The 27302-nt window shown below is 50.0% G+C and overlaps 1 protein-coding gene across 3 annotated transcripts in view; it reads right to left on the minus strand.

The window, feature by feature from the left end:
* ASTN2 (astrotactin 2) overlaps window positions 1-27302 on the minus strand; it is a 1028625-nt gene that overhangs the window by 256621 nt on the left and 744702 nt on the right. For all 3 annotated transcript variants that reach the window (XM_068974208.1, XM_068974207.1, XM_068974206.1), the window contains 3 exons: window positions 21632-21756; window positions 17626-17730; window positions 14545-14724 (listed from right to left, as the gene is read on the minus strand). In XM_068974208.1, coding sequence (XP_068830309.1) covers window positions 14545-14724; window positions 17626-17730; window positions 21632-21756 — 410 coding nt within the window. The remainder of the gene's footprint in view (window positions 1-14544; window positions 14725-17625; window positions 17731-21631; window positions 21757-27302) is intronic.

Below are 27302 nucleotides of genomic sequence, written 5' to 3' on the forward strand. Positions count from 1 at the left end.
ACTTTAAAGTGATCCTGGTAAAAGGGAAAAAAAAATCCTAACACAGCTGTATATCCAGTGGGATTTTGTCTCCAGCTATTTATCTTTCTAGGTTTATCTCATCACTGCTTCCATCCCTTCCTAGGCCTTTGTACTGCTTGCTTTTATCCTGCCTGAAACACTTTCCCTCCCCCTACCCTCTCGTGTCCCTTAAATCTTGCCTCCTCCAGGTCTTCTGGGCGCCCTTCCAGACCCACTGCACAGTTGAGTCAGGTGCCCACACCACCTTCTGTGTTTCTGCCTTGTAGCATCGCATAGCTTCTTTGTTTGCCATCTCTCTCTAAGGCTAGACTGAGCTCTGTGAAGGCAGAGTGAGTTTTAATTTACCACTGCATCTGTAGCATCTCTTACGGTTCCCAAAACAAAGCTGGCACTAAAACTGTTGCTGGATAAAACCAGGGCAGGGGGCCGGGGGGGTCAGCTTAGCTCATATGTTGATATCTATGAACATTTTGGGTCACATTTAGCACCAGCTGGTTATGCCACCTCCCGCTCCTCCCACCAGCTGCCTCACTAAATCACTGACTGTTGCAACAGAAAAACGGGATGTGGTTGAAAGTTGGGTGGAGTGGTTCCCTGAGATTTCATTTTCCATAGAGAATCTTCTCAACTATAAAATCATTAAAAGCTGTGTTCTCTTCTGGAAATTCAATCCAAACTTTGTCTTGATGCAAAATCGGGGCTCAAAGGGACACTTTCGATTGTGTGGTTATGTAAATGATATCTCAATAAATAAATAAAACTGTTACAAACAAAAAAGGATGTACCTTTGGACACAGGGTCCCTTGAGTTGCCTCTCAACACACTTTCCTGGATGAGGAAGGGAGAAGAGGGAGCCAATCCAAATCCTAATTCTGTCAATAATGTATAATTCTCTTTGAGCAAGTTGCTTACTCTCTCTGGGACTCTATTTCATCAATAATAGAGTTATTAAATTAAGGATATTTCTAGTTGCAAATGCCAATGGTACGGGGGCCCCAGACCTTAGGGACTTCTTGAGCCAAGAGCTCCAAAAGGAGTCTCCCATTTCCTTGGACACCTGTGGAATAGGAAGAGACAGAAACGCAGATCCCAAGGACCCTAAGGAGGGACTCCTGGGGCCTACAGCTGGTGTGTCAGATGAGACAACCAAGGCCAGCTCCGATCCAACAGATCAAAGGTCCAAGCCATCTCTAAGGCCTGCCTCAAAGCCTTCACCCTTATCCAGAGCCAAGGTGTTGCTAGGAAACAAGGGTCTGGAACCTGTGAGCCAGCATCATGCAGCCTGGAATCACGCTGGCCTGTCTGTCTCTTTCCTCTTTCCTCCTGACCAAGCGCTTCTAATTACTTTGTGGGAAGTGAAATGCCTCTCGGAGAGAACTATCTTGTGGGAACACCCACTGTGGTTAAATAACAGTCAAAAGTAAGTGGGGAGAGAACTGGAGCAAGGAAAGATGGAAGGAAGAGAAGGCAGGAAGGATTACCTTTGACCAGCTATGTGCCTTTGGACTATATATCTTACCCACTCTGAGTCTCAGTTTCCCAGGCATAAAGATACCAGCTCTAGAGGGTTGTGTCGAGGATTAAATGAGACTGTGAAGTGCCACTGAGTCCCCTGCCCTGTCGTGGCTCTCAGTACATGAATTCTGTTGTTACAGCGGGGCAGGAGGACATGTGGATTCTGGAGTCAGACAGTCCTGGGATAGAAAACGGCCTAGGACCAAGCCATGTGAATTTTCTCATTTAGAAGATGGGATAACAATCTGGACCTCAGAGGGATGTTTTGGGGTCCCTAGTGGCTCAGATGGTAAAGAATCTGCCTGCAGTGTGGGAGACCTGGGTTTGATCCCTGGGTCAGGAAGAGGAGGAGGGCATGGCTAGCATTCCTGGAGGAGGGCATGGCTACCCATTCCAGTATTCTTGCCTGGAGAATCCCATGGACAGAGGAGCCTGGTGGCTATAGCCCATGGGGTCACAGAGTCAGACACAACTGAGCAACTAACACAGGGATGTTACAAAGATGATGTGAGAGCGTATGATTAAATGGTTCTCGGTAGGAGCAGAAAATCAGTCATTGCTGCCCACTCCTCTGTTATCCCTCCCCCAGCACACACACACACAACCATACAGCCTCAATGACCATAAGCTTGGCCTTCAGTGGTGCAAGCACTGTGCTCCACTGCTGGGCTCCAGGCTATGCTTTCTGGTGACTCTGCCTTCTATTCCCACCTCCAGGCTCAGCCAGGACTCAAATTCACAAGCTGGCAAATCAACCAGAGATGGACAGCCATGGGTTTAGAAGGTCTGGCAGGACGAGGGCTTAAGTAATAGGCTGCTGGTCTCAGAAGTGGACAGAATTCTTATCATTAGGCTTTTTACTTTCAAAAACTAATTGTAATAAGCATCACCACTAACTTGATTGTGTCTCACAGTAACAAATGATAATAATCCTAGCAAGCATTTTCTGAGCATTTCTTACATGTAGAGTGCAGAGATAATCACCTTCTGAACATTGATTCATTCAATTCTCAAAACAAGTACTGTGAGGTGAGCACGATTAGGCCCATTTTAAAAATAAAGGGACTAAGGCTCAGGAAACCCTAAGTCACATCTGCAAACTCAAGAGGTGACTCACACACCGCCTGATTTGTATGCTGTTATTTGCTGAAAGGTACACCTCTGGTAAGGAGGGGGCAGGAATGATTGATTTCTGGTTGATTTCCTACTATGGAACCAATTAACCACATGATTCTCTTGTCATCTTCATAACAGCCCTGAAAGGTCCAGATGCTTTCCCAACAATTCCCCTGGCACCTCCCAAATGGGCCCCTTATTTTTCCTTATTTTCAGGCATTCCTAGGAAGTTCAGCCTCTCCTACTGGTGAGAATTCTCTGCTGTGGATACAGTGAGTGGCAGTTTCTCCACCTACCTGGGAGGCAGAAGCGCAAAGACATCCAAAGTTCTAGCAAAGAAGCCAAGGGCATCTAAAGATGTCAGGAGCACCTGAGCTGACTCAGGTACTGTTGCTCCCAACTGCTTTGGCCAGACTCTGGTAGGCTGCTCTACACAGCCTGCTTTGCATCTTGCCCAGGCTACCTCTCTTCACCTCCCTAGACAGCACATGCCCTCACATCCCCAGGACTGGGCTTCGCATGGGAACTTTCTAGACCATCCCAGGTGGTTAGAGGTCCATTTCCCTACTTTGCCTCCTCCACTCCTGCCTGCCCCCCCCACCCCCAAACACACACAAATGCACACATCCGCGCATGCCTTAGGCTTCCCTGCCACAGCATTTGTCCAGAGGGCTGTAACTATCAGTTCACCTACTGAAAATCTTTCCCTTTTGACCATGAGCTCCTTGAGAGCAGGGGGCATGTCTCATTCACTTTGGCAACCTCAGCACCTCATGCAGGGCCAGGCATCTTCTAGGGGCTCGGAGCACCGTTGTGGAAACTTGGGGGGTGGTGACAAGCGATGAAGGATGGAAGACACCCCATGCTGTGAATCTGTGAGTGAGGCTGCTCTCAGGGTGGGAGGTTCGACCTCCTAATAATGACCCGGAGAAGCAAAAGCTTCCATCTGTGTATCTGTGCTTTCTCTAGCCCCTTTTGTTCTCATAAAGGAGCTGAAGGCAGAGAGGAAACAAAAGCCCCACACTCATCTCTAGGGAAACTCCACATTCTCAGGGCAAGGCTGATGTGAGAGGAGTCCTATCTAAAGTCATGCTCCCTGAGTCCCTGTGAGGACCTCCTGGGACTGGAACTGTGAAGGGGACTTAGTGTGGGCTGGCCCCAGTCTGAGTAGAATCAAGGATAGTTAGTTTACAAGAGTGTCAATCTCGGAATGCACTATCTACCCAGAAGGACAATGGGGGCAGTCTCCAGTGCTTCAGGAAGTGATGTATTAGTGCACGCGTTTGTCTGCGTGCGTGCATTCAGAAATACGAAAATGGGGCTGACGCAAAATGAATGGCTCTGTGACCTATGAGCATGTGCGGGGCTTGGGCAACTAGGAGTCTTTGAATTTGCTGTAGATTTTCAGGTGTAGAAAGGCAGAATAATGTCTCTAGATGGTTATTAAACTTCTCCTTTTGCAACTGCAGGTTTGAACAGATCACATATACTGACCTCAACTTTCCCATCTGTAGAATGGGAAAGGCATTCTGAAGGAGATCAACCCTGGGATTTCTTTGGAAGGAATGATGCTAAAGCTGAAACTCCAGTACTTTGGCCACCTCATGAGAAGAGTTGACTCATTGGAAAAGACTCTGATGCTGGGAGGGATGGGGGGCGGGAGGAGAAGGGGATGACTGAGGATGAGATGGCTGGATGGCATCACTGACTCGATGGACGTGAGTCTGAGTGAACTCCGGGAGAGAGTGATGAACAGGGAGGCCTGGCGTGCTGCGATTCATGGGGTTGCAAAGAGTCGGACACAACTGAGCGACTGAACTGAACTGAGCCTCGATGGAAGTGGAGAACACCTCATGCACGAGTCGCCATTTCTCATTCCCATACTGGACACCGCCAAGTGATAGCTGCATTCGGTTCTCCAAGCCTGGTGTGGATGGACATCTCGGTCACTGCAGTAGGACAGTCACTACCATTTGACCATAACTGACACATAGAGAGAAACTCAGATCTGGTTAGATTCTTGCTAAGGACTCTCCCCGCCCTGAAGTTTGGAAATGAGCCTCAGGGCAATGACAAGGCACCTAGGAGTATGCATCCAAGGTTTTCTTTTTTAGGATTTTTACTTTATAGCACTGCCCCTGAATTAAGATAGAGAAGCAAGTTGTGCAAGGGGTGAATAAAGAAGACTACTTCCACCCCTGCCGGAGCTCAGGCACTCAACTCCCAGTCTCAGCTCTCCCCAGTTCTTTCAACTCTGGATGAGAGAGAGGGGCACAAACGGCTGCCCTGGGTCTGATGCCAGCATCTGAAGCGCCTCTAAGGCTGCTCTGGGAGACCTGGATGAGCAAGTTTCATCACTTTCGTGCTGATAGCATCCTGGGTTCAAATCCCCGCTCTGCCGAGTTCCCTGGGGTTCAGTTCAGTTCAGTCACTCAGTCTTGTCTGACTCTTTGCGACCCCATGAACCGCAGCACGCCAGGCCTCCCTGTCCATCACCAACTCCCGGAGTCCACCCAGACCCATGTCCATCAAGTCGGTGATGCCATCCAGCCATCTCATCCTCTGTCATTCCCTCTCCTCCTGCCTTTAATCTTTCCCAGCATCAGGGTCTTTTCCAATGAGTCAGCTCTCCGCATCAGGTGGCCAAAATATTGGTTTCAGCCTCAATATCAGTCCTTTCAATGAACACCTAGGACTGATCTCCTTTAGGATGGACTGGTTGGATTTCCTTGCAGTCCAAGGGACTCTCAAGAGTCTTCTCCAACACTACAGTTCAAAAGCATTAATTATTTGGTGCTCAGCTTTCTTTATAGTCCAATTCTCACATCCATACATGACCACTGGAAAAACCATAACCTTGACTAGATGGACCTTTGTTGACAAAGTAATGTCTCTGCTTTTTAATATGCTGTCTAGGTTGGTCATAACTTTCCTTCCAAGGAGTAAGCGTCTTTTAATTTCATGGCTGCAGTCACCATCTCCAGTGATTTTGGAGCCCAAAAAAATAATGTCTGACACTGTTTCCACTGTTTCCCCATCTATCTACCATGAAGTGATGGGACCAGATGCCAGGATCTTAGTTTTCTGAATGTTGAGCTTTAAGCCAACTTTTTCACTCTCCTCTGTCACTTTCATCAAGAGACTTTTTAGTTCTTCTTCACTTTCTGCCATAAGGGTGGTGTCATCTGCATATCTGAGGTTATTGATATTTCTCCCGGCAATCTTGATTCCAGCTTGTGCTTCTTCCAGCCCAGGGTTTCTCATGATGTACTCTGCATAAAAGTTAAATAAGCAGGGTGACAATATACAGCCTTGACGTACTCCTTTTCCTGTTTGGAACCAGTCTGTTGTTCCATGTCTAGTTCTAACTGTTGCTTCCTGACCTGCATACAAGTCTCTCAAGAGGCAGGTCAGGTGGTCTGGTATTCCCGTCTCTTTTAGAATTTTCCACAGTTTACTGTGATCCACACAGTCAAAGGCTTTGGCATAGTCAATAAAGCAGAAATAGATGTTTTTCTGGAACTCTCTTGCTTTTTCCATGATCCAGCGGATGTTGGCAATTTGATCTCTGGTTCCTCTGCCTTTTCAAAAACCAGCTTGAACATCTGGAAGTTCACGGTTCATGTATTACTGAAGCCTGGTTTGGAGAATTTTGAGCATTACTTTACTAGTGTGTGAGATGAGTGCAATTGTGAAATAGTTTGAGCATTCTTTGGCATTGCCTTTTTTTGGGATTGGAATGAAAACTGACCTTTTCCAGTCCTGTGGCCACTGCTGAGTTTTCCAAATTTGCTGGCATATTGAGTGCAGCACTTTCACAGCATCACAGGATTTGAAATAGCTTAACTGGAATTCCATCACCTCCACTAGAACGTCCACAAATCATCTTCCCCATCTGAGCTTCAGTTTCCTCAAGCGTGAAACGCTGATAGGAACCTAACCTCACAGGCTGCTTGGGAGGAGTAAACTGGATGCAATACAGTGTGTGGAAGTGCTTTGTGAGACGCACCGCGCTGAGCACAAGTAGAGGGGTAGAAGGACACACCGTTAGGAAAAGAGACAAGGGTGTTCTGTTCCAGATGGACTCAGTCTATACCAGGATACAAATGCTTTTCTTTTGGTAATTTCATCTGGTGGAAACAGCAGTCTCCTGGGCCTATTTGTATTTAATGAACCACATCCTGTATCATCGTTTTGCATGATTCTGAGGAGAACTAAGTTGGCTGTCTCCTCTGGCATACTGCAGGCCCCAGAGCGTCCAGCTCATATTGAACCTCCTCCTACCACCTCCAAGAAAAACACCAGCCCGGAGCTAGACCCATCCCACACACAGCTGCATGGGCTAAGGGGCCAGGGGAGGGGCAAGGGACACTCAGCTATCTCCACCAGCACATGGACCTTGGCACAGGCATGGCCAAGCTCAGACTTCAACCCACATGATGGTTAAGGAGTAGGAGGCTCAGTACGAATCAAAGGCAGAGCATGGGGACAGATGGGGCTAAGGAGGCTGACAGGGACACAACAGATCTGAGAAGGTCCTGAGGCCATGGGGAGGAGTTTGGAAATGAGCCTCAGGGCAATGACAAAGCACCTAGGAGCTTGCATCTGAGGAAGGCATGATGGGAATCTCCACTTCAGAAACATCCCATGATGCTTCATTTTATTATATGGACTTCATTGGGCCATGAGGTGTGCAGATATCTGTATCCAATTCTTTTGTGACCTGGTGGACCACCAGGCTCCTCTTTCATTGGGATTCTTCAGGCAAAAATATTGGAGTGAGTTACCATTTCCTTCTCCAGGGGATCTTCACAACACAGGGATCAAAACCCTCATCTCTTAAGAGTTGTATTGTATATATTATTTCTACTATAATAAAATATAAACATTATATATATATACATAAAGAGGTTTGTTGTTAGAAATTGACTTATGTGATAAACATTGTGTGTGTGTGTGTGTGTGCGCATGTGTGTGTGTGTGTGTGCACGTGCTCTGCTGCTTAAGTTGTGTCCAATTCTTTGCAGCCCCATGGATTATAGCCCACTAGGCTTTTCTGTCCATGGGATTTCCCAGGCAAGAATACTGGAGCGGGTTGCCATTTCCTACTCCAGATCTTCCCGACCCATGAATGAAGCCCACATCTCTCGCCTCTCCTGCACTGGCAGGTGGGTTCTTTACCACTAGTGCCACCTGGGAAGCAATATATAGATACATGGATATATATGCATGTGTGCTGTTGTTTGCCAGGCATCTTCCCTACCCAGAGACTGAACCCGCATCTCCTGTACTGCAAGCAGGCTCTTTACCACTGAGCCACTGAGGAAGCCCCGTGTGTATATATCTAGAGATACAGAACCAGTTACATGTAGCTTTCACGTATATTGTATGTATTATAAACATCATATGAATCTATATCATGTATATGTGAATATTATATATAATAAAGATATTTTTATCTATCTACCTATCTGTCTACCGACCCATCTATCCTGATGGTTCTGTCTCTTTAGAGAACCCAGGCAGATCCATGTCCTCAGAGCTGTGCAGCTGGACTGATGGGGTTCAGGTGGATGCAGGGAGGCCAGGCAGGGGGCCAGGGCTAGAGTCCAGCCCAGCCATGATGGCAGCAGTGAGGTGAGAGAAGTGGGCAATTCTAAGAGCTGTTTGGAAATCGCAGTTGGTGAGACTTGCTGCAGCTTGGAAATGGGTTGGAGCAAGGGGGAGGGAGATGCTGAGGACTTCTAGGCTTGTGGCTCTGCCTCTAAACAGATGTAGGCGCTCTGCATGAGAACACTGGGAACCTCCTAGGCTGTCTGGGCAGGCAGGGAGCTAGCAAGAGAGCACATCATCAGAGGAAAGCTTGGAGGCAGGCCACAAAGGGGGAGTCATTCATGTAGGGATGGTAACAGACAGCATGGCTGTGAGTCCCCACGGAGACAATGGCAGTCCTGCAAAACCACACTGACCCGTTTGGCAGAGAAGAGCGAGCCTGTGAAGGAGACAGAGAAGGAACAGGCCAGAAGGGAGGCGGGCAACTGTGAGGAAGAGTCCCCTGGTGCCAAGGAAGCAAGCATCAGATGGTGCCTCAAGCAGGAAGTGGCCAACTCCATCAAATGTTAGCAAAAGGGCAAGCAAACGGGAATTGAAACCTACCCTGAAGTTTAAATCACCAGGGAAGTGGAACCCGTGCAGGTCTCAGCTCTGAGATCAACTCCCTGCATGTCTAGCTGGCATCTCTGAAGCAAGTTCCTGCAGGAAACTGAAGGCCCGGGAGAGCTCTCCAGCTCCCATCAGCCCCTTGGCCACCCCTGTCCTGACAAAAGGAGGTGTCACTTGACTACATCTTTCCCTTCTCCCCCCCCACCCCAACCCCTTAGGCTGCCTTTCAAACAGCCAGAATTCCTTTAAAGAGTAATCTAGGTATGCTTCAGCTGACATTCAAAAGTGCACTGTAATTCAAATGGAAATGCAGAAATTCATTCCCTTGGACAGTCTTGGGAAATTATAATAGAGATAAAACATCTTTTAAAGGTGGCGACAGGCATTTATCTGTGGGGACATCTCTATGCAATAGGCTCTCCTGATGCAAACTCAAGAGAGGTCCAACCTTCACACAGGGAATGTCCTTTCGGCAGGGTCACCGAGTCTCTAAATTTGGGAAAGACATGAATTGCATCCATTTTCGCTTCTCCACTTTGTCCCTCCATTTCTCTTTGTGGATTCTGGTTTCCCCGTGTCTGTCTCTCTTCATTTTTCTGTCTCTTCCTATCTCCCTCAGTCTTTCTCTGTCTCTCTCTCTGCTCTGTCTCTCTCTCTCTCTCACACACAGAACGGACAATTCCTTTACATGCATACATCCTTTATCTTCCATAGTTACTTTCTCCATGCAAAAGAAGCAACTGCAAATTCAGGAAACCTACCAGATTTGTTATTTCTGCATGCATCGCCATCCCTTCAGAATAGGGGATAACAAAAGGGCAGGGTTACAGGAGTCTTTTGATGTCTTCCTAGTGCAGCTTTAAGGCTCCCTCCCTCACCAGCTCTATCCCAGGAGCCCCTCTCAATCCACCCCCGTCCTTGGTCCTAAGTCAGCTGACAAGAGAGGGGAGTAAATTAGTAGCCGCATCTCCCCCTGACCCCGTAGACACACATGTGCACTACATACACAGAGACACACACACACACACAGACACACACACACACACACGTGAGATCACTGTTACCAAGTGCATGCGGCAGCCACGGGTGGAAGGAGTGGACTGTATCAAGATAACAACTAAGGGCCCAGCTCGTTGCTAGATGAGTCATCATTGATGGGTCTATGGTCTCACTGGATCCCATGACTTAAAAGTGGAAAAATCGATCTTAGAGTGTGAATCAATTCGTCCAAGATCACACAGCTTGTAAGAGGGAAACTGGGATGAGAACCAAGGTCCATCTGACTGCAAAACTTGTCTTTTATTTCCAAACAAGGAAGTCTTTATCCAAGACAGCCAGAAGAACCATAACTTTATATAAAGAGTCCTCATCCTAAGGCTCATGTGTTAAGGGCACGGCCAGGAAGTGTATGAATATCAAGTCAAAGAAGGAAACGAAGCCCTGATTAAGAGAAAGGTAGCTTCTCAAAATGCAGGTGTATCAGGAACACAGCAGCACAGAGTGAAAATATTAAACTGGGACAAGAAACTAAAAACTCACAAGGCACTCGGAGCCTGGCCTGGGCACACAGGTGACGGCTGAGGGAAAGTGGCAGACTGAAGAGCTTCCAAGGGAATCGCGCCTGGGCTGGGAGTTTCCCGGGATGACTTCAGCTACTCTAGCTGCCTCCTGAGGTCCAGCTGTCCCTGGCTTCTGCCAGCACCATCCAGCTGACCTGTCCAGTGCTCCAGTCCCCTTCAGACTGGTGGAATGCCCGGAATATCCGCTCGGTGACAGGAAACCCCTCCTCCCTGCCTGGATCTTTCCCGTCCTCCTTGGCATTCCCAGTGTCTCTCTGGAATCTGCATCAGAAGCTGGGTCTGTTATTCTAGCTTTCCCTTCGCCCTATTACTCAGAAGCAACACGTAAGTGTCAACCACCACTCCCCCTTTCTGCATCTAGAGCAGATACTGCTAACTGATCACAGCGTTCTTTTCTAATGACCCCGGTGACCTCCACACAGCGTCTAGACAAGCCACTCCTCACCTGATCAGACCTGGCATATGAAACAAAAGACACGGGCCACCGTGTGACAGGGACTGAGGTCCAGACTGCACGCCAGCCACCTGCCTTTCTCCAGCTGCCTATCAGTAGATCAAAAATAAAACAGTCTATCACAAAAATGACACAGTATTGGAAGGCTCATACAGGCTGAACCCACGTGTGGACAGCACCCACGTCTTGCCTACTGTAATGCCCCACCACATAGCACGAGGTCTGCAGTGAAGAAGCACTTAGGAAATACCAGTGAACCAGAGGGTAATGACTCATCAATGTGACTTTCTTTTTCTATGGAATGCACACTTAGAAGCACTTACGGGAATGAGAGTGAAGCTCTCATGGGAGATATTTCAATCAGGCACATTCACCCCAACCCCCTCGACCTTCCATGATCTCTAGTGTCTGGATCACGACAGCGACCAGAGCCCCACCATTAATTAGTAAACCTGGAAAGACCGGGACATTGGACTCAGGTTGGAATTTAAACCCTAGTTCACTCAGTCACACCCTGTGTGGTCCAGCAAGCCCCCGATCACTTCTGAGTTCAGATCCCCCTTCACAGTGATGAGAGGTGGGTCCTCTTGCCTTTTTTGCCTCAAGGCGTAGGTGGAAAGACCAAAGGCAGGCCTGTATACTGTGAAGGGCTGGACAATGTCTGTGGTTGTCATATATGCCCCATTTGGTCTCTTCTCTCTGAAACTTAGAAATTACTTTGCCTGAGGTTTCCTGACAGGGATGTAAGAAGAGGTACCAGGACTTGAAATCTTTTCTGTCCCACTTGAAAAAGGCTTTCATTCGGTTCATGGGGTTCTCAAGGCAATACTTCTGAAGTAGTTTGCCATTCCCTTCTCCAGGGGACGACATGTTGTCAGAAGTCTCCACCGTGACCCATCTGCCTTGGGGGGCCCTCCTGGCATGGCTCAGAGTCTCCATGAGTTAGACAAGGCTGTGATCCATGTGATCAGTTTGGATGGTTTTCAGTAATTGTGGTTTTCATTCCGGAGGCCATGGGATTGAAGAGACAGAGCTGATTCATTGCAAAAGACCCTGATGGTGGGTAAGATGGAAGGCAGGAGGAGAAGGGGGCGACAGAGGATGAGATGCCATCACCAACTCAATGAACATGAGTTTGAACAAACCCCAGGAAATGGTGAAGGACAGGGAAGCCTGGTGTGCTTAAGTCCATAGGGTCGCAGAGGTGGACACAATTTAGCAACTAAACGACGACAACTGTCCCGCTTGACCTTGTTCTCACTTGTCCTCTTCCCCACAAGCTCTGCCCCCAGAGCGATCAGCTTCCAACCCCAGATTCATCCTGGCCTGGTCCCCAGTGAGCCCTGGTCTCACAGATGTCAGTGACACACAGTTGACACACAGATGTTGGTGGCACAGAGGTGGCTGGGGAGAGAAGAGACACACCTCAACTCGCTATAAGTCTAGAGTTTTTCCATTGTTCAGGGAAAAGTTTCCAGCTTCTCTACCACTTCCTCCCCAGCATCACTTCCAAATTTAAAAAGTAAAACTACAGTGTTTGATGTCACCTCAGGTAAAGACAGAGAGGAAGAAACACACAGGTCAGTTAAGCCGTCTTAACACAGTGCGTCACTGCGCTGTTCTGGGGCTTCCCTGGCTCAGACGGTAAAGAAACTGCCTGCAATGCAGAAGACACGGGTTCAGTCCCTGGGTCAGGAAGATCCCCTGGAGGAGGGAATGGCTACCCACTCCAGCATTCTTGCCTGGAGAATTTCATGGACAGAGGAGGCTGGTGGGCTACAGTCCATGGGGTCGCAAAAAGTCAGACACAACTGAGCGACTAACATTTTCACTTTTCACTATCATCCTGTTCTGCAAGCCAATATGGGAGAGAGGAGAGAAAAGTACCTTTGCCTTGTAAGCCCAGAAGGCAAAGCTACAGGACCAAGTTCAGCCAGCAAGTTTGTGGCAAACTGGAAACCTCTTTGAGTCTTTTAGGGGACCCCTGGTGGCTGTGCCAGCTTCTGTCTGCCCCTCTCCCCATAAACCACTGGACAAGGAATGGCATTTTCTGGAGTGAAAAAGTCCAGGTCCTGGAAGCAGCTGAGGAAGGCTATGGGTGGGGTGCAGCCTGAGAGTCATGTCCCGGGCCCCGAACGCAGGACGAAGCAAATTAGTTCCGTGGCCACAGTGAGGAAGGGTTTTATAAACATAACCTAATTGTATTACTTCGAAGTCCAGGAGCTTATTGCTCTGCCTAATGATGTGTCACGTTATTTATAGGGTAGCACAATGAGACTTCTATTGATTTAATGCACTTCCTTAAAGACTGTCATTGTCACAGCCATAAAACGAAGCCATTCCCAGACAACTCAATTATTCCCCTGCGCCTATAAACCACCCCGTGCCCCACACAGCTGCACACAGGAGGGAAGGCGGGGCGAGACCATGACGGGGTGGAGGGTGCCAAGGGAAGGGTTCCGGAAAGGACAAAGGCAGGAGCTCCATCAGCCGGGGATGAGGGGCAGCAGGAGGAGACCTAGACGGGGAATGGAGAGCCCTATCCAGGGCGGCTGAGGGACTCTGAGCAAGACTCTTCTTTCCTTTCAGCCTTAGTTTTCCCAGCTGCAAAACGAGAGTGCTGAGCCCAGTGAGAACTGTCAGATCCCTCCCAGCGCCTGCATTCTCTGGTTTTATGAGTTACGCTTGGTTTGGTTCTTGGAGGCCATGTGGCTGGACCACATGGAGAAGGTACAAGCCCATTTTTAACATCACTCCTCACCCTTCCCATCGATCGAGAGCCTCTCTTTTTAAATTAATTGATAAGAAAAGTAACAATGATAACAGGAAGTGATCTTACCCTGCTGCGTATTAGCTACGTGTCCACAGGGCACTTGACTTGTTGGCGTACCCGACACTCATTTTTTTCATCGGTGAAATGAGCCTGTGACTACATGGAACTGCTCTAATAATACACAATGTATGTATGCCATATTTCCCTCTTTCTCAAAATGTTATCGTATAAACTACTTCCCTTTAAGATAGGAAGTAGACAGGAATAGCTAAAGTACCCATTTCACAGGAAGGGAAAACTGAGGTGAGGAGGGGACAGATTTTCCAAGGGGAGTGACAGAGGTTGGTCTCCTGCTTCAGATAAATAGCTGAGAAATGGAGGGAAATAAGACCTGGTGACCCTGCCTGAGGGTAAAGGCATCTCCATGGCAGAGACTTGAAACTGTCCCCTCAGACATGAGTTGGTCACCCCCAAAGGAGCCAGCGCTCCCCTTAGGTTCTTCCAAGATGCACGGAGAGAAGGTGTCAACGAGACAGCTCTCCCCTCCCCTACAGTCTCCCCAGCCTCCTGACCTTGGCAGCGGTTTTCAGAGGACAGAGTGGGAGACAAGGAACTCGCAGCAGAAGGCCAGAGTTCTGGAGTCCACCCTGGGGTCTCAGAAAACGCCCGAACTGAAAGAAGCCTGAGGAATCATCGCACGGTCCCTCATTCCATCCCCGGTGAACATGAAGCCCTGAGAAGCGCAGGGACTTGCTTACGGCCGCCCAGTTTCCATGTGGGAGAGCCAGGATTTGGCTCCCAGGGAGCTCAGGTATCTCCCCAGCAGCCTGACCTCCGTGTCTCAGCTGGCCGCCACCTCCAGCAAGCAGCCTGACCTCCGTGCCTCAGCTGGCCGCCACCTCCAGCAAGCCCTCCAGGCTTACCTTTCTGGTACTGGAGCCACAGCTGCTGCTGGACCTTCTTGCTGGGGAAGTGAATGATGCAGGTGAGCTCGGAGCCGTAGAGGGCCTCTGCGATGTAGTGTGACCCGTAGTGCTGGATGAAGGACAGCAGCTCCTCCCGGCTGCTCTCTTTGGTCAGGATCTTGAGGACGCTGGTGAAGCCTGGACAGAGGAGGAGCATGTAGAGGCGGTCAGGGCTGGGAGGCTGGCGCCCGGCAAATGGCAAGCCCGGATCGGGTACCTTGCCCTTCACCGTAGCATCGGCCAAATGTGCATATAGTATCTCTCCCTTACTTGGCAAAGACCGCTCTCTCTGGTGGACACACGAGACACCACCAAGAGAAGCCAACAGCAGAGGAAGGACAGACGCTGGCGACCCAAAAGCCACGATCAGGAAAAATCAAAGCTGCGGTCTCCTGAGCAGCCAGCGTGTGGCGGGCACGCTGCCAGGTGTCCCAGCCACTTAGTCTAGTTTAACCTCGGTCCAGCCCTGCAGTCCCAGCCATAATGAGCCCTGTCCGGTAGATAAGCAAGTCAAAGGCCAGAGACTGGAAGTGATTTGCCTTGGTCCTCCAGCCAGAGGACCTAGGATGCCAACCGACTTCTGTCCTCACCCCGAAGTGCACACACTGCTCACATACCCAATTACCCTGGGCCTGAACTGTCCACGGCTGGAGCCCGAGGGGCTGCACTAGCCCAGGCTCAGCAGACATTCGGTATCCTCAGATGTAATCCCTGGCTTAGCTTCCTAGAACCTCACTTCCCTTTCTGTCTCCAAAACAATGGTGTGTTCTTTCTCCTGCCATTGTCAAGGGCCTCCTTGCTGCTCCACTGTCCTTAGTCCTATGCCAAAGGGACCTGAGTCCCCAGCGCCTGGACAGGGCCTGCACGGCCATCACTCAGCGCCCACTGACCCCCTGCCCTCTTCCTCCTGCAGGCAGGTCACCAAGCGACGCTTTCAGGAGCCTTAACACCTTCCGGGCTCTTCTGTGCTCTGGATAAAGCCCAGTGACCTTATCTGGGTATCCCAGGGCTCCAAGCTCATCTCCCATGAGCACATACATTGGGCTTCACCTCTGGCCAAATCTGTTTTCTTATTTCTCCTGAATGTGATTTGGCATTTCCATCACACTTCCTTCACTTATATCTCTCCCCCACTCTGAACACACACACACACACACACACCCCACCATTTACCTGGAATGGTCTTCCACTTCCTCTCTGAGTCACACCCATGTTTCCAGACCCCAGGAAGTCATCTCTCCCCCAAGAAGCTTTTCACACCATCCCGGCCTGGGGCACCTACTTCCTGTACCTTCAACAGGCATCACCTTGAAAGCAGAAGCTCTGTCCCATTTGTCTCTAAATCTGCACACGTGTCCTTTCCCATCACAATTTCCAGACACGGCAGGTGCACCGACTCCATTATGAGAATAAGAACGACCGACTCCACGCCACATCAAAGTAAAACGTAAAAGAGCAAGCGTTTCTTCAACACTGAAAATGAGCTCCGACTTGCAAATGTTTGGTTTACAAGGGGGTTCTCGGGAGCGTCATGATTGATTAATTAAAGCAGATACACTTTTGTAGTTGTAACAGGAACATGGCAGTTGTTCACAAGCACGGTGGGAAGGTGTAGATGGTGGTGAACACAGGACAGGGCTCAGAGAATGGGCGCTTGCCTAGAACAGCCCCTCTCACCAACCCGTCAACTCATGCAACGGGGCAATTAATGCAACAGAGCCAATAATGAGACAATTCCTGCTCGGTAATAAAGAACACCACGGAGAGGCCCTGTGGCTCTAGGCAGACAACACTGCCATCAAATCCTCGACACACTCCTGTTCCGCCACCTACTAGCTGTGTGACCTTGGGCAACGTAACCCCTCTGACCCTTGATTTCCTTATCTGAAAAATAAAGGGATAAAGAATGCCTTCCTCTTGAGACTGATGTAAGTCCCAAGATACAAAACATTATAAAGCGGTTGGCTGGTGTCAGCCATAATTACTATATATACTTCCCCAATACCCAGGCTAAAGAGTTCCATGGTGCTCATGAACAAAGTGATACTGGAAAAGAAAAAAGATAAGAAAGCAGCTGGCTGATAATCAGGAGACACTCAGACAATAACCCAGTGGCAGTGTTATGAATAAGTCAGGGTAGAAAAATCCAAGTTTGGGCCTCATCTTTCCAAAGTCCATTACCCATTCCTTTTCCAGTTTTGTTTAATTTTTATTCCTTCATCAAAAACGAGAACCAAAAGGAATATAAGGCACAGGAATAAATAGAATCCCAGCCCTATCCACAGTTCACAGGTCAGAGTTGAGGTGCAGGAGACAGACAGGGTTCTGATACGAATCAAGTGCCTGTTAGTGCTTTAACGTCAGCAGTTGAGCACAGGGAATTCCTTGCATTATTCCCAGGGGAACAGATAATGGGGGAGGCATCTCCCCCAGGATATGCAAGGAGGTCCAGGCAGAGGGAACGGCGTATGCAGAGTCACAAAGCCAAGAGAGAAAATGTCCCATTTTCAGAACTGTAAGTCCCGTCTGAGACTTGTGAGTCTGAAACTAAATGTCCCATTTGAGAATTATAAGCCATCCCTATCACGGGGAAAGATTCATGTGGGCAAAGAGTGTGTGTGTGTGTGTGTGTGTGTGTTGGTGGCGGGGGCGGGGATGCATTATTGCTGAATAGGAGATGGGCAGGAAAGGAATTCAGGAGAGACTAGAGGAATCAGTGCCTGAAAGAACCCACATGCCTGAAATACTTCAAGAATGTAAGCGTGAGCGAGACTGTCACACCCTGTGCAGAGCCCCCCTTCCCCCAGGAGTCCCTCTGACTTCCCAGAATAGACGGTGGCCCCATTACTGCACTGACCTCCTACAACGTGTGGCCGTCACCAGCTGTCTGCTTGTCCTTCCACCCTCCCTGTGAGCTCCTTGATGGCAGGGGGCGAGGCCTCATTCCTCAGCCATCCCCAGTGCCAGCACGGGCCCTGGCATGCCCCGGGACTGTGCTGAATTACGCCAAGTCCCCTGGCTGCGGACGGCGCGGCTCACCTGCCGAGAGGGTGATGGTGCTGAGCTTCACGCGGTAGAGGTTGCTGCGGACCCGCCACTGCTGCACCATGGGGTACCCCATGGCCTCGTCGTACCTGATGTCTCCTGGGGAGGAAAGAAGGTCACGTGAGCCCCACGTTTACAGGCCTCACCCCACAACCCTGCCCTGCAGCCCTGGGCCCTGGGGAACGGCCTCCTCTTCTAAGCTCGGCCCTCTGGGGCCAACGGTGGGATCTGCACCCTGCCTCCGGGCCTCTTCCCTCCTGGCCTCTGACCTCAGCCTCAAGCTGCCCTTTTCTCTCTGCTCTAGATCCCACATGGCCCCTTTACCCTACAGGCAAGAGTGGGTTTCTGGTTCTACTTAGCCCAGAGGCAATTTGCCATGGGGCGCTAGACACTGCGGTGCCTCAGTTTCCCCTTCTGATCCCATGGCTACCTAGGCTGACCTTTTTTAAGTAGGCGTATCATGAGACTCAAATGAACTAAGAGCAGTGGAAGTTTCATGGCAACCTCGAAATGTCCGACACATGCACTGGGGGCCCACGCATCACCTATTCCTGAGGCTACTTTTGCACAATGACAGCAGAGCGGAGCAGTTGTGACAGAGAGCCCATGCAGAGCCTCGCACGCTCACTAGCTGACCTTTTATGTCCGCCCACTCTGTACCGACTGTTATTTCCTAACATGGAAACATGACATGTCCTTTGATGTCTCATAAAATACCTGTGTGCACACACAAAAGCTTCCCATTTTAAACAAGACCAAGAAACACTGGCTAAACAAAGTTAAACAAGATTTAAAAAACAGACTGTATAATTTCTCAGCTCTGTGAATAAATTAATGTACATTTTAAAGGTACGTGAAGACGGCGCACGGCATTTTGCAAATGTCTTGGCCGAGGAGCCCCGTTTCTAGGGCCCACTGACCCCCAAGTTTCATAGAAGACATTTTTTGAAACCCAGGTATAGACAAAACATAAACAAAGAAAAAAAATAACACAACAAAATGTTAGCAAGTGGTTAACTTGGTTAGCAAGCGGATGCCTAAAAGATGCCTGTTTTCTGATTTATATTCATCTCCATTTTCTAAATTTTCTACTCTAAGCACCGCAGACTCCCTTTTTTGTAATCAGAAAAAAAAAGACATGAAAAAGAAATGCTAGTCACATCAGCAGTCATTATTTTTGTTGTTACATATCCTCGGCAAATGGCAGGCACATTTTCCATCCTTTTCTCTTGTTCCCTGGTGCGGAGGCACTTAAAGAGGTATTTGATACCAAGATTAAAATGAGAATCTCATTGGAACAAATGACTTCTTCCTGGACATTCCTGCGGTATTAAAGTTGTCCATTACTGTCAACTTCTTCTTCTTCTTCTTTTTTTTTTTTTTTCCTCCCTAGCCTTTTCAGAAATAATGTAATTTTTTAGAGGCTTTCATTTTAAAGTAAAATATTCATGATCCCCAAAGATAAGTCCACTGGAGCGAGGTTGTTTTGTTAGAAATATGTCCTCTCTGTTGGTCTGCTCTGCCTGCCCTGCCCTTCCTTTGCAGACACTGGGGAGAGAAGGGGAGAGGGTTGGGGAGGAGGAAAGGCCCGTGTTTCGGCTCGGGGTGAAGGAACCAGTCTGCATGGGGAGACTAGACAGCAGCCCCAGGCAGCCTCCGCCCCACCTATTATTATTTTTTTCTAAATGTTTAATCTTGTTTCATCTGATTATTATTATCTCTTTGGCCGTGCCTCAGCACACAGGATCTTAGCTCCCCTACAGGGATTACACCCTGGCCCCTTGCAGTGGAAGTGCAGAGTCCTAACTGCTGGACCACCAGGAAAGTCCCTGCCCCATCTGTGAGTGCCCGTCCTCATTCAGAGCAGACGTGGAGGGGGTACTGGCAACCAGGGCCATCCCCAAGAGAACAAGGCAGACATTTCAATGCAGGTTGTTGATGCAGCTTATTTACTTGGTGCTTTAGTATCCAAAGGGCTTCCCTGGTGGCTTAGATGGTAAAGAATCTGCCTGCAGTGAGGGAGACCTGGATTTGGTCCCTGGGTTGGGAAGATCCCCTGGAGGAGGGCATGGCAACCCACTCCAGTATTCTTGCCTGGAGAATCCCCCATGGACAAATAGTCCATGGGGTTGCGATGAGTCGGACAAGACTGCGCGACTAAGCACCATAGTGTCCAAAAGGAAAAAACAAAACACAAAAGCAACAACAACATCAAATAAACAAAAACAAAAGTCCCCAAACCTCCTACCTCTTTTGATTATCAAAACATTTACAAGACCAACTTCTCTGCCCTCATTCCCTCCCTAAACCTCCCCTGTAAGTGATCATCATTCCATCCTACACTTTCCCCACTCCTGGCCCATACTGGATTCCACCTGGAGTATCAGCGTTTTCAGTGAAATGCCAGATTCTTGAGGTCAAGGCCATGGTCTGTATTATTCCTACTCCTGCACAGCCTGGTAAATAGAGGCTCCAGTACTCCAAAACAGACCCTGATATATCGCAGACTCTCAGTAAATATCTGCTTACTGACTCGCCCTCTCGCCTCGCATTCCTGACCACAAACCACCCTTGGTCTTGCTCGACGACTGACCCCCTTCTTCCCTGATCCTGTCCTAGATTACCACCCAAGGGTTAGGAGTGACAGGAAGCCCTGGGATGGGGAGGGGTGTTGTTTCTGATGAACAACAAAAACAAAAATTAACTCTTCAAATGTAACAGTTCCTTGATTAAGGAACCCCGAATCAAAACAAATAACCCTAAGAGTCTGTACCACTAGTGCAGAACCACAACGTTCTGTATCACACAGGCAGCCGGGGCCCTTACAGCTTGGAAAAGTCCCCCATAAAAGGGCAAGAAAGGACTGGGAGCAGATGAGCAGGAGCAGAGGGCGGCCTGCAGTGGGGCAGAAAATAGAGGCTTCAGGAGAGCCTGCCAAAGAGTGTTTCCCTGTAGGGGAGACACAGGTTGTGGGTGGCAGCGGTTGCAGGGAACAGCGGAGGGGAGTGAAAAAGGGCAGAGGACCTGGAGCCACAGCTGGTTCCGGTTCTGGCAGATCTGCTGTGTGACCCTGAGCTGCTTCCTTCACCTGTCTGAGCCTGGATTCCTCATCTACAAAATGAGAAAAATAATACCCACCCTACAGGATGGCTCAGTGCCCAGAAAACAAGCTGCATGACTGATGTGCTTTAAGGGAAAGAGACTCCTGGTTGGGGTTGGGGTGGGGAAGGTCCCCTTATTCTATTTTAAATGACTTAAACATGAACTGCGTGTTTCTAGATTCCATACATACGTGTTAATACATAGTATCGGTTTTTCTCTTTCTGGCATACTTTGCTCTGTATAATAGGATTTAGGTTCATCCATCTCGTTAGACATGACTCCAGTGTGTTCGCTGGTATGGCTAAGAGAGGTGGGAAACGGTGGGTGGTAGGAGGGAGGTTCAAGAGGGAGGGGACATATATATACCTAAGGCTAATTCACGCTGATGTGTGGCTGAAACCAAAGCAATATTGTAAAGCATCTTTCCATTAAAAATAAATAAATTAAACAAAAATGAACTGCATGATCTCACTTCCTTGTGGTATCTAAAACCTTTGAACTCATAAAAGCTGAGAGGAGGATGGTTGGTGGGGGTAGGGTGATGAGCAGAGGCTGGCCAAAGGGTCCAGAGGTTCGGTTCTGGGGGTGGGGGTGCTTGCTGATCCCACGTGCAGCCTGGTGACTGCGGTTAATAACACCGCGCTGCCTACTGAAGTTTGCCGAGAGGGTGAATCCAGCCTCGGCTCAGAGTCCGGAGTCTCAGGGAAGCCCCTGGCTCTTCACTGCCCCTAAGAGCCCTAGAAATGGCAGGTCCCTTTTACATCCCACCCCTCGCTAGCACAGCGGCTTGGCAGGGCCCATTCTGGACGTGCTGAGCAGCTGGTCCTGGAGACCAGTGTGTGGTCTGGGGGAAGGCCGGGGGCGCAGAGGGCAGGAATGCAGTATCTGTGTGTCTTACCAGTGAGCAGCTGGAGGTCCGGGAGGGGCTCGGAGAGGACCCCCCGGCACTGCTCCTCCACCGGCAGCGGGATCACCAGCAGCCCGTCGGCCAGCTGCGGGAAGTCCTTGATGAAGTTGTTTTCCCTGTGGAGAGGAGAGAGAGACTGCCAGGTCGAGGAAGCAGAGGCTGGGGGCTGGGGGTGTAGGGGGGTGGGTGGGCAGGGCGAGGGGGCTGTGGGGCAAGAGGGCAGGAAGCTCCAAGTCAGAGGAGAGACTGGTGAGTTGGGGGCCGGGTGACAGGCTTGCTGGGATGGAGGCCTCTGGCTCCCTGAATCCCAGCTCCGAGAACAGAGTGCTAATGACAGCTTCTAGAATCCAGCAGGCTGCTGCTTGAATCCCAGCCCACCACTCACTAGCTGCACAATCTTGACAGCAAGCTGCTGGTCCACTCGGAACCTCAGTCTCCTTGTCTATAAAAGTGAGATCCCAGGGTAGTTTGAAACATTTAATGCGATAAAGCTGCCAGCTGCTCAGGACACAGTCGGATGTTCTATACACTGTATATTTGGCTGTGAAACGTCTCCTTACATAAGCAGTGACGACAGTGAGCCAGCATGAGAGGGGACTGAGGACAGCGTGGAGTGCTTGAGACTGAGCTGGAGAGAATGGCTGTCTGGATGCTCAAGTGAAAGGATCCTAAGATATCTTTCAGACTGGACGTCTCCTTTCAGAGATGGGCGAACTGAAACCTGGAGAAGGGACGGGGAACTGTCATGGACAAAGAATGGCTCAGATGCCAGACCGGATCTCCCCACTCCTAGGCCAGCGCTCTCTCTGTCCTAGCTTCTTCAGGTGTCTCTGTCCCTTCACTGCAGGACCACCACAGCGAACAGCAGACAGACCTCAGGGTGACCTCAGGGCACTGAACCCTGAGCAAAGGTAGCCTTAAGGTGTGGGGAACGGGGTGACCGTGCATTGCAGGGAGACGGGCTTCAATCTTCTAGATAATAGGTGTGCTTGAAGTTGGAACAGCCTGTCACTGAGAGGTGGTGAGCTTGCCTTAGCTGGGGGCGTGCAAGGGAAACTTGACAGACACTTGTCATGGACAGTGTCCAGGGCATCTCCATATTCAAACCTGACTTCTGAGGTCCCTTTTTATTCATAAATCCTCAGAGTTAGAGACACTGACCACAATCTGGAGAGGAGGAGCGGGGAAGGCGAAGACCAAAGGGAGGGAATGTTTATCGCTTCATTTTGCCACCTGGAATGGACAGCCTTGAAATGAAAATCAGAGAGAGGCAAGCAAAAATCCATGAGGCCAAAGCAATGCCTTTGAAGCCTGGATCTCGGGCAGTTCAAAAGGACACGTGCAAGCGTTGTGTGGCTTGGGTCACCTTCCTGTCTGTGCTCCACGTCCCCAGGCACTCCACCCCAGGCACCTGTGAAACGTGTCCTCTCTTCATTCATTTAGAGAACACGTTCTCAAGGTCTGACCCTTGAGCAGGTCGGACTCCAGGGGCGGACGCGGTATCCCCACCTTCAACACCACCAGCATCTTTGTCATCATCGTCTCTGACAATTAGTGACTAAACTTCTATACTTTGCTAGGACCTGGCTAAGCACTTCACATCCATTTAATCATCGCAACGACCCACAAGGCAGTCATCATTATCTTCATTTTACACGAAAGAAAAAAAATGAGGTTCAGAGTTAAGAGGTAGTGAAGCTGGGGTTGGAACCAGGTCTGTCTGACCACACAGCTGGGGGTAAGCAGCTGGGCCTGGGATGGTCGACCAGGCCTGTGTGCGTGATGCTGAGATTCTGGGTCCAAACGGGTGCAGGTAAGCACACTATTCTGTGCATCATGCGTGTGCCCATGTTCGTCTACATGTGTGCCTGTGATCATGGATTCTGCCCAGGTGTTGGTGGCTGGCCTTTGATTCGTCTGCACACTTGGGTATGTGGAACAGCCCCAGGAATATAAAGAGAGCCTGCCAGGGGCCACGGAAGTGCCCCAAAGTAGCACGCAACCCCCACGAGGGTCTAAGGAACAAAGCTTCCTCCTGTGCCCCTCATGCGGTGGCCTCTGGTTTATGGAGCTTCCCTTGGAGACATAATGAGGTGGAGGGTGTCCCCCTGCCCCAGTCATTCAGCAAACACATGCTGAGTGGAGCCCTGAGCCGAGCACTCAAGGACCCAGAGACAGCCTGGATTCTCCCCCGGCCCTTGAGACCGTCCCAGCCCCGTGTGGGGGAGATAATACACCAGCCACGCAGAATAGGCAGTGGGGCTGGTTACTGGGGATTCCGGAGGGCTGGAGGCTTCCGCCCGAGACCCAAGGTCTCCTCCTTCCCCACAAGACCCAAACGCTTGTTTCACGAGGGCACAGGGGAGACGTTTCTGAAGACGCATCCTGCTCTGTCCACGCTGCATCATCGCTGGGTAATCTGGAGCAAAGCACTCAAACCTCAGTTTTCTCATCTGTAAATTAGGGACCCTGAGCTCTTCATTCTGGCTTAAGGAAATCACAGTAATAAGGATGATGGCAATAGCTGTTGTCTGAGCACCTCCTAGGCACCAGGCAATGTTCCATGTACTTTACATGAGCTCTCACCCAACCACGTGAATTAGGTGCCATCAAACCAGACCCCCCCACCCCGCCCCCCAGTTCAGAGGTGGAAAAGCTGAAGCACAAAGCAGTTCTGTCACTGCTTAAAACCACAGCTGGGAAGCGGGAGGTCTCAGGTGGTCTGACCCCAGAACCCACACTCTACGTTACTGTACAGGGGCGGGGCACTGAAGATGCTGACCAGGACAGTCTCAGGCTCTCAAAGCTGGAAGAGCCGTAGCACCCCGGGGTGTGCTGAGCTCAGACAGGCTGACGCCCAATGAAGGGGTCTGTTACTCGTTGCGACTTACACACCAGTGCTCAGGTGTGGACCCTCATCCAACACCATGAGATGGGCATGATCACACCTCCCCCACGCCCCGGCCCTGCCCCATACAGGCTCTGAGATGTGAACTGATTTCCCTGGACTTACACGTCGAGTACATTTGGAAAGAGGGCTCTGAAGGCAAGCTTATTACTTTTCACTTTACCATCTAGCATCACCACTTCACAGCTTCTCCGGCTTTGATTTTCTAATTGCAGAGGAGGGGGACAGTGACCCCCTCACCAGCCCCACGTTCCTCTCCTCCAAGCCTTCTGCCTTCTCTTTAAGCCAGGTTTGACTCTGTGGGCAAATCTGACCTCGGTACGCGGCAGCACAGTGGCCAGCCTCGGGACGGCAGGGGGCCGGCTCATAGCTGCTGCTTGGAAGAAAGTGGTCTCCCTGAGCTTCCAGGCCATAGGAAGGGTCTCGAGGAAAAGCATGGGAAAAAGGGAGACCGTGGAAAGTTGGGAATTCTCAAGCTAGTGCAAAGAGCAGGGAGAAGGGGGTGGGGGCGGATCAGGGAGTGAAAAGGTAGCAACAGCAAAGACCAAGGACCTAGGGTGGTCCCTCCCACTGCGCCCCTTCGCGTCTGCCTGGGCGATGGCCACAAGCCTGCATGGCCTCTGCCAGCAGAGGGCGCCCGGGGCCTTCGCATCAGTCAACTCTCCCCAGAGGCAAAACAGGACACGCAAGCAATGGAGCTGGGGACGCTCCCCTGGGCTGGGGACCTCACACAGCCCAGAGGGCAGCTTCAGAATCCACCCACCTGCGGAAGGTGTCGGGGAGGACAGCAGGGTGCTTGCCTAAACTCAGTTGGCTTGAAAACAAATCCAGATTCTCAGACCTGGGCGTGGGTGGGTGCATGTGTAGTCGAACAGGAAGATACGAAGCAGAGTGAGTGCTGTCTGTGTATTGATCCTAGTTGTTGACCATCAGCCGTGTGCTGGGTAGTGTGCCGAGACACACGTGAGCGCGTACGTCATTTTAACCACATGAGACTTCTCTAACTACTACTATTACTCCGGTTTTGCACATGAAGAAATGGATACTCAGAGAGGTTTAGGAACTTGTCCACCTGAGGTCCACCATCAGGAAGTGACGATGGGGCTCCTAGCTTAGCATCTGGTACTCAGGAAACACACACTCGAGCGATCAGTCCAGACCACGCGCTCTTGACCCAGAGTACCGTGAGAGCAGGGCAGAGACAGGTGTGCTTCCGAGCCCAGGGATGCAGTCGTGTGTGTGTGTCTGCACAAATGTATGTGTCTCAAAGAGCAACAGGGGCACTGTTTCTTTGTACAAACCGCTCCCCCCAAATATCCATGAAAATAGTTCCATCTCAACTGATATTAGATGGAAGCAACACATCAGGTGTTTAAAACAGCACATCCTGGGCCCCTGGGTCAGAGGAGAACTCTGGGAGTGGGAGGTCTCTTTGATTCCACAAACGTGTTTTGGGGTTCCCCCGTCTTACAGGGACTATGTGAAAAGGCCTCCCCCATTTGGCCCCTGCCTCTTCCTTCTGCTTTGTTTCATGAAGCACAGCCATCTGCCCACCACCAGGCTGCACCGACTGGCCTGCTGTTCCTCTTGTGGGGCATACTCACTTCCTGCAAAGGGTCCACTCCGGATTTGCCTTCTCTCGGGAAAGCTCTTGTCCCGCCCCCACCCCCGAACCAGGCCAACCCCTACTTGTCACTCCGACCCCACATTAGTCCTCTGCCCTGGAGAAACCTTCCCTGGGTCACTTCCCCTGTTACATCCTCTTATAAAATTGCTCTTTACTCACAGACTTAGAAAATGATCTTAGGGTTGCTGGGGGAAAGGGATAGTTAGGGACTGTGGGAAGGTCATGTATACACTGTTATGTTTAAAATGGATAACCAACAAGACGATTGTATAGGACCTGGAACTCTGCTCATTGTTATGTGTCAGCCTGGATGGGAGGGGGGCTTGGGGGAGAATGGATGCATGTACATATATATATACATACATACACTGAGTCCCTTTGCTATCCACCTGAAACTATCACAACATTGTTAATACAAGACAAAATGTTTTTGGTGTTAAAAAAATGTTAAAAACTAAAAAAACTAATCTGATGACTATAAAAAAAAATAAAGCAATTATGAAGCCTGGAAAAAGAAAAAAAGAATCTTGCTCTTTTCTTCCATGAAGAGTTTGATGGTTCCTATCCCAGAGGTATGCATGGGGACCTGGCTGGATACCTGCTCTTCCCACTAAACTGTGGGCTCCATGCGGGAGCCATTTCCTGGTGTCTCTCCAGGGCCGGGGGCTTCCCTAGTGACTCAGTAGTAAGGAATCTGCCTGCTAAGCAGGAGACGTGGGCTCGATTCTTGGGTCCAGAAGATCCCCTGAAGAACGAACTTTCATCTGATGAGCTTCGGTAACTTCACCTGCAAATCAGGAATGATGAGTTCAACTTCAAGGGGTGAGGAGGAGGATTCACATCGGGTTGTTGTTGTGTTTTTTCGGCCATTCCACTTGGCTTGCTGGATCTTAATTCCCTGACCAGGGATTGAACCTGGGCCCTCGGCAGTGAAAGCTCAGATTCCCAACTACTGGACCACCAGGGAGCTCTCCCTCAGTTATCTTTAATGCCAGTCCCTCTTCCTGAATCCCACACCAGATTCTGGATTTCTCTGAGAGCCTCCGAGAGCCCAGCACAGTGCCTGCTCACAGCCTAAGCTCCCCCAAGCATCTGCTCAACTGTGTGCCGAGGGGGAGGTGGCCTCT

This window comes from Capricornis sumatraensis, chromosome 6 (genome assembly GCF_032405125.1).
Source record: "Capricornis sumatraensis isolate serow.1 chromosome 6, serow.2, whole genome shotgun sequence".
NCBI classification, from domain to species: domain Eukaryota; kingdom Metazoa; phylum Chordata; class Mammalia; order Artiodactyla; family Bovidae; genus Capricornis; species Capricornis sumatraensis.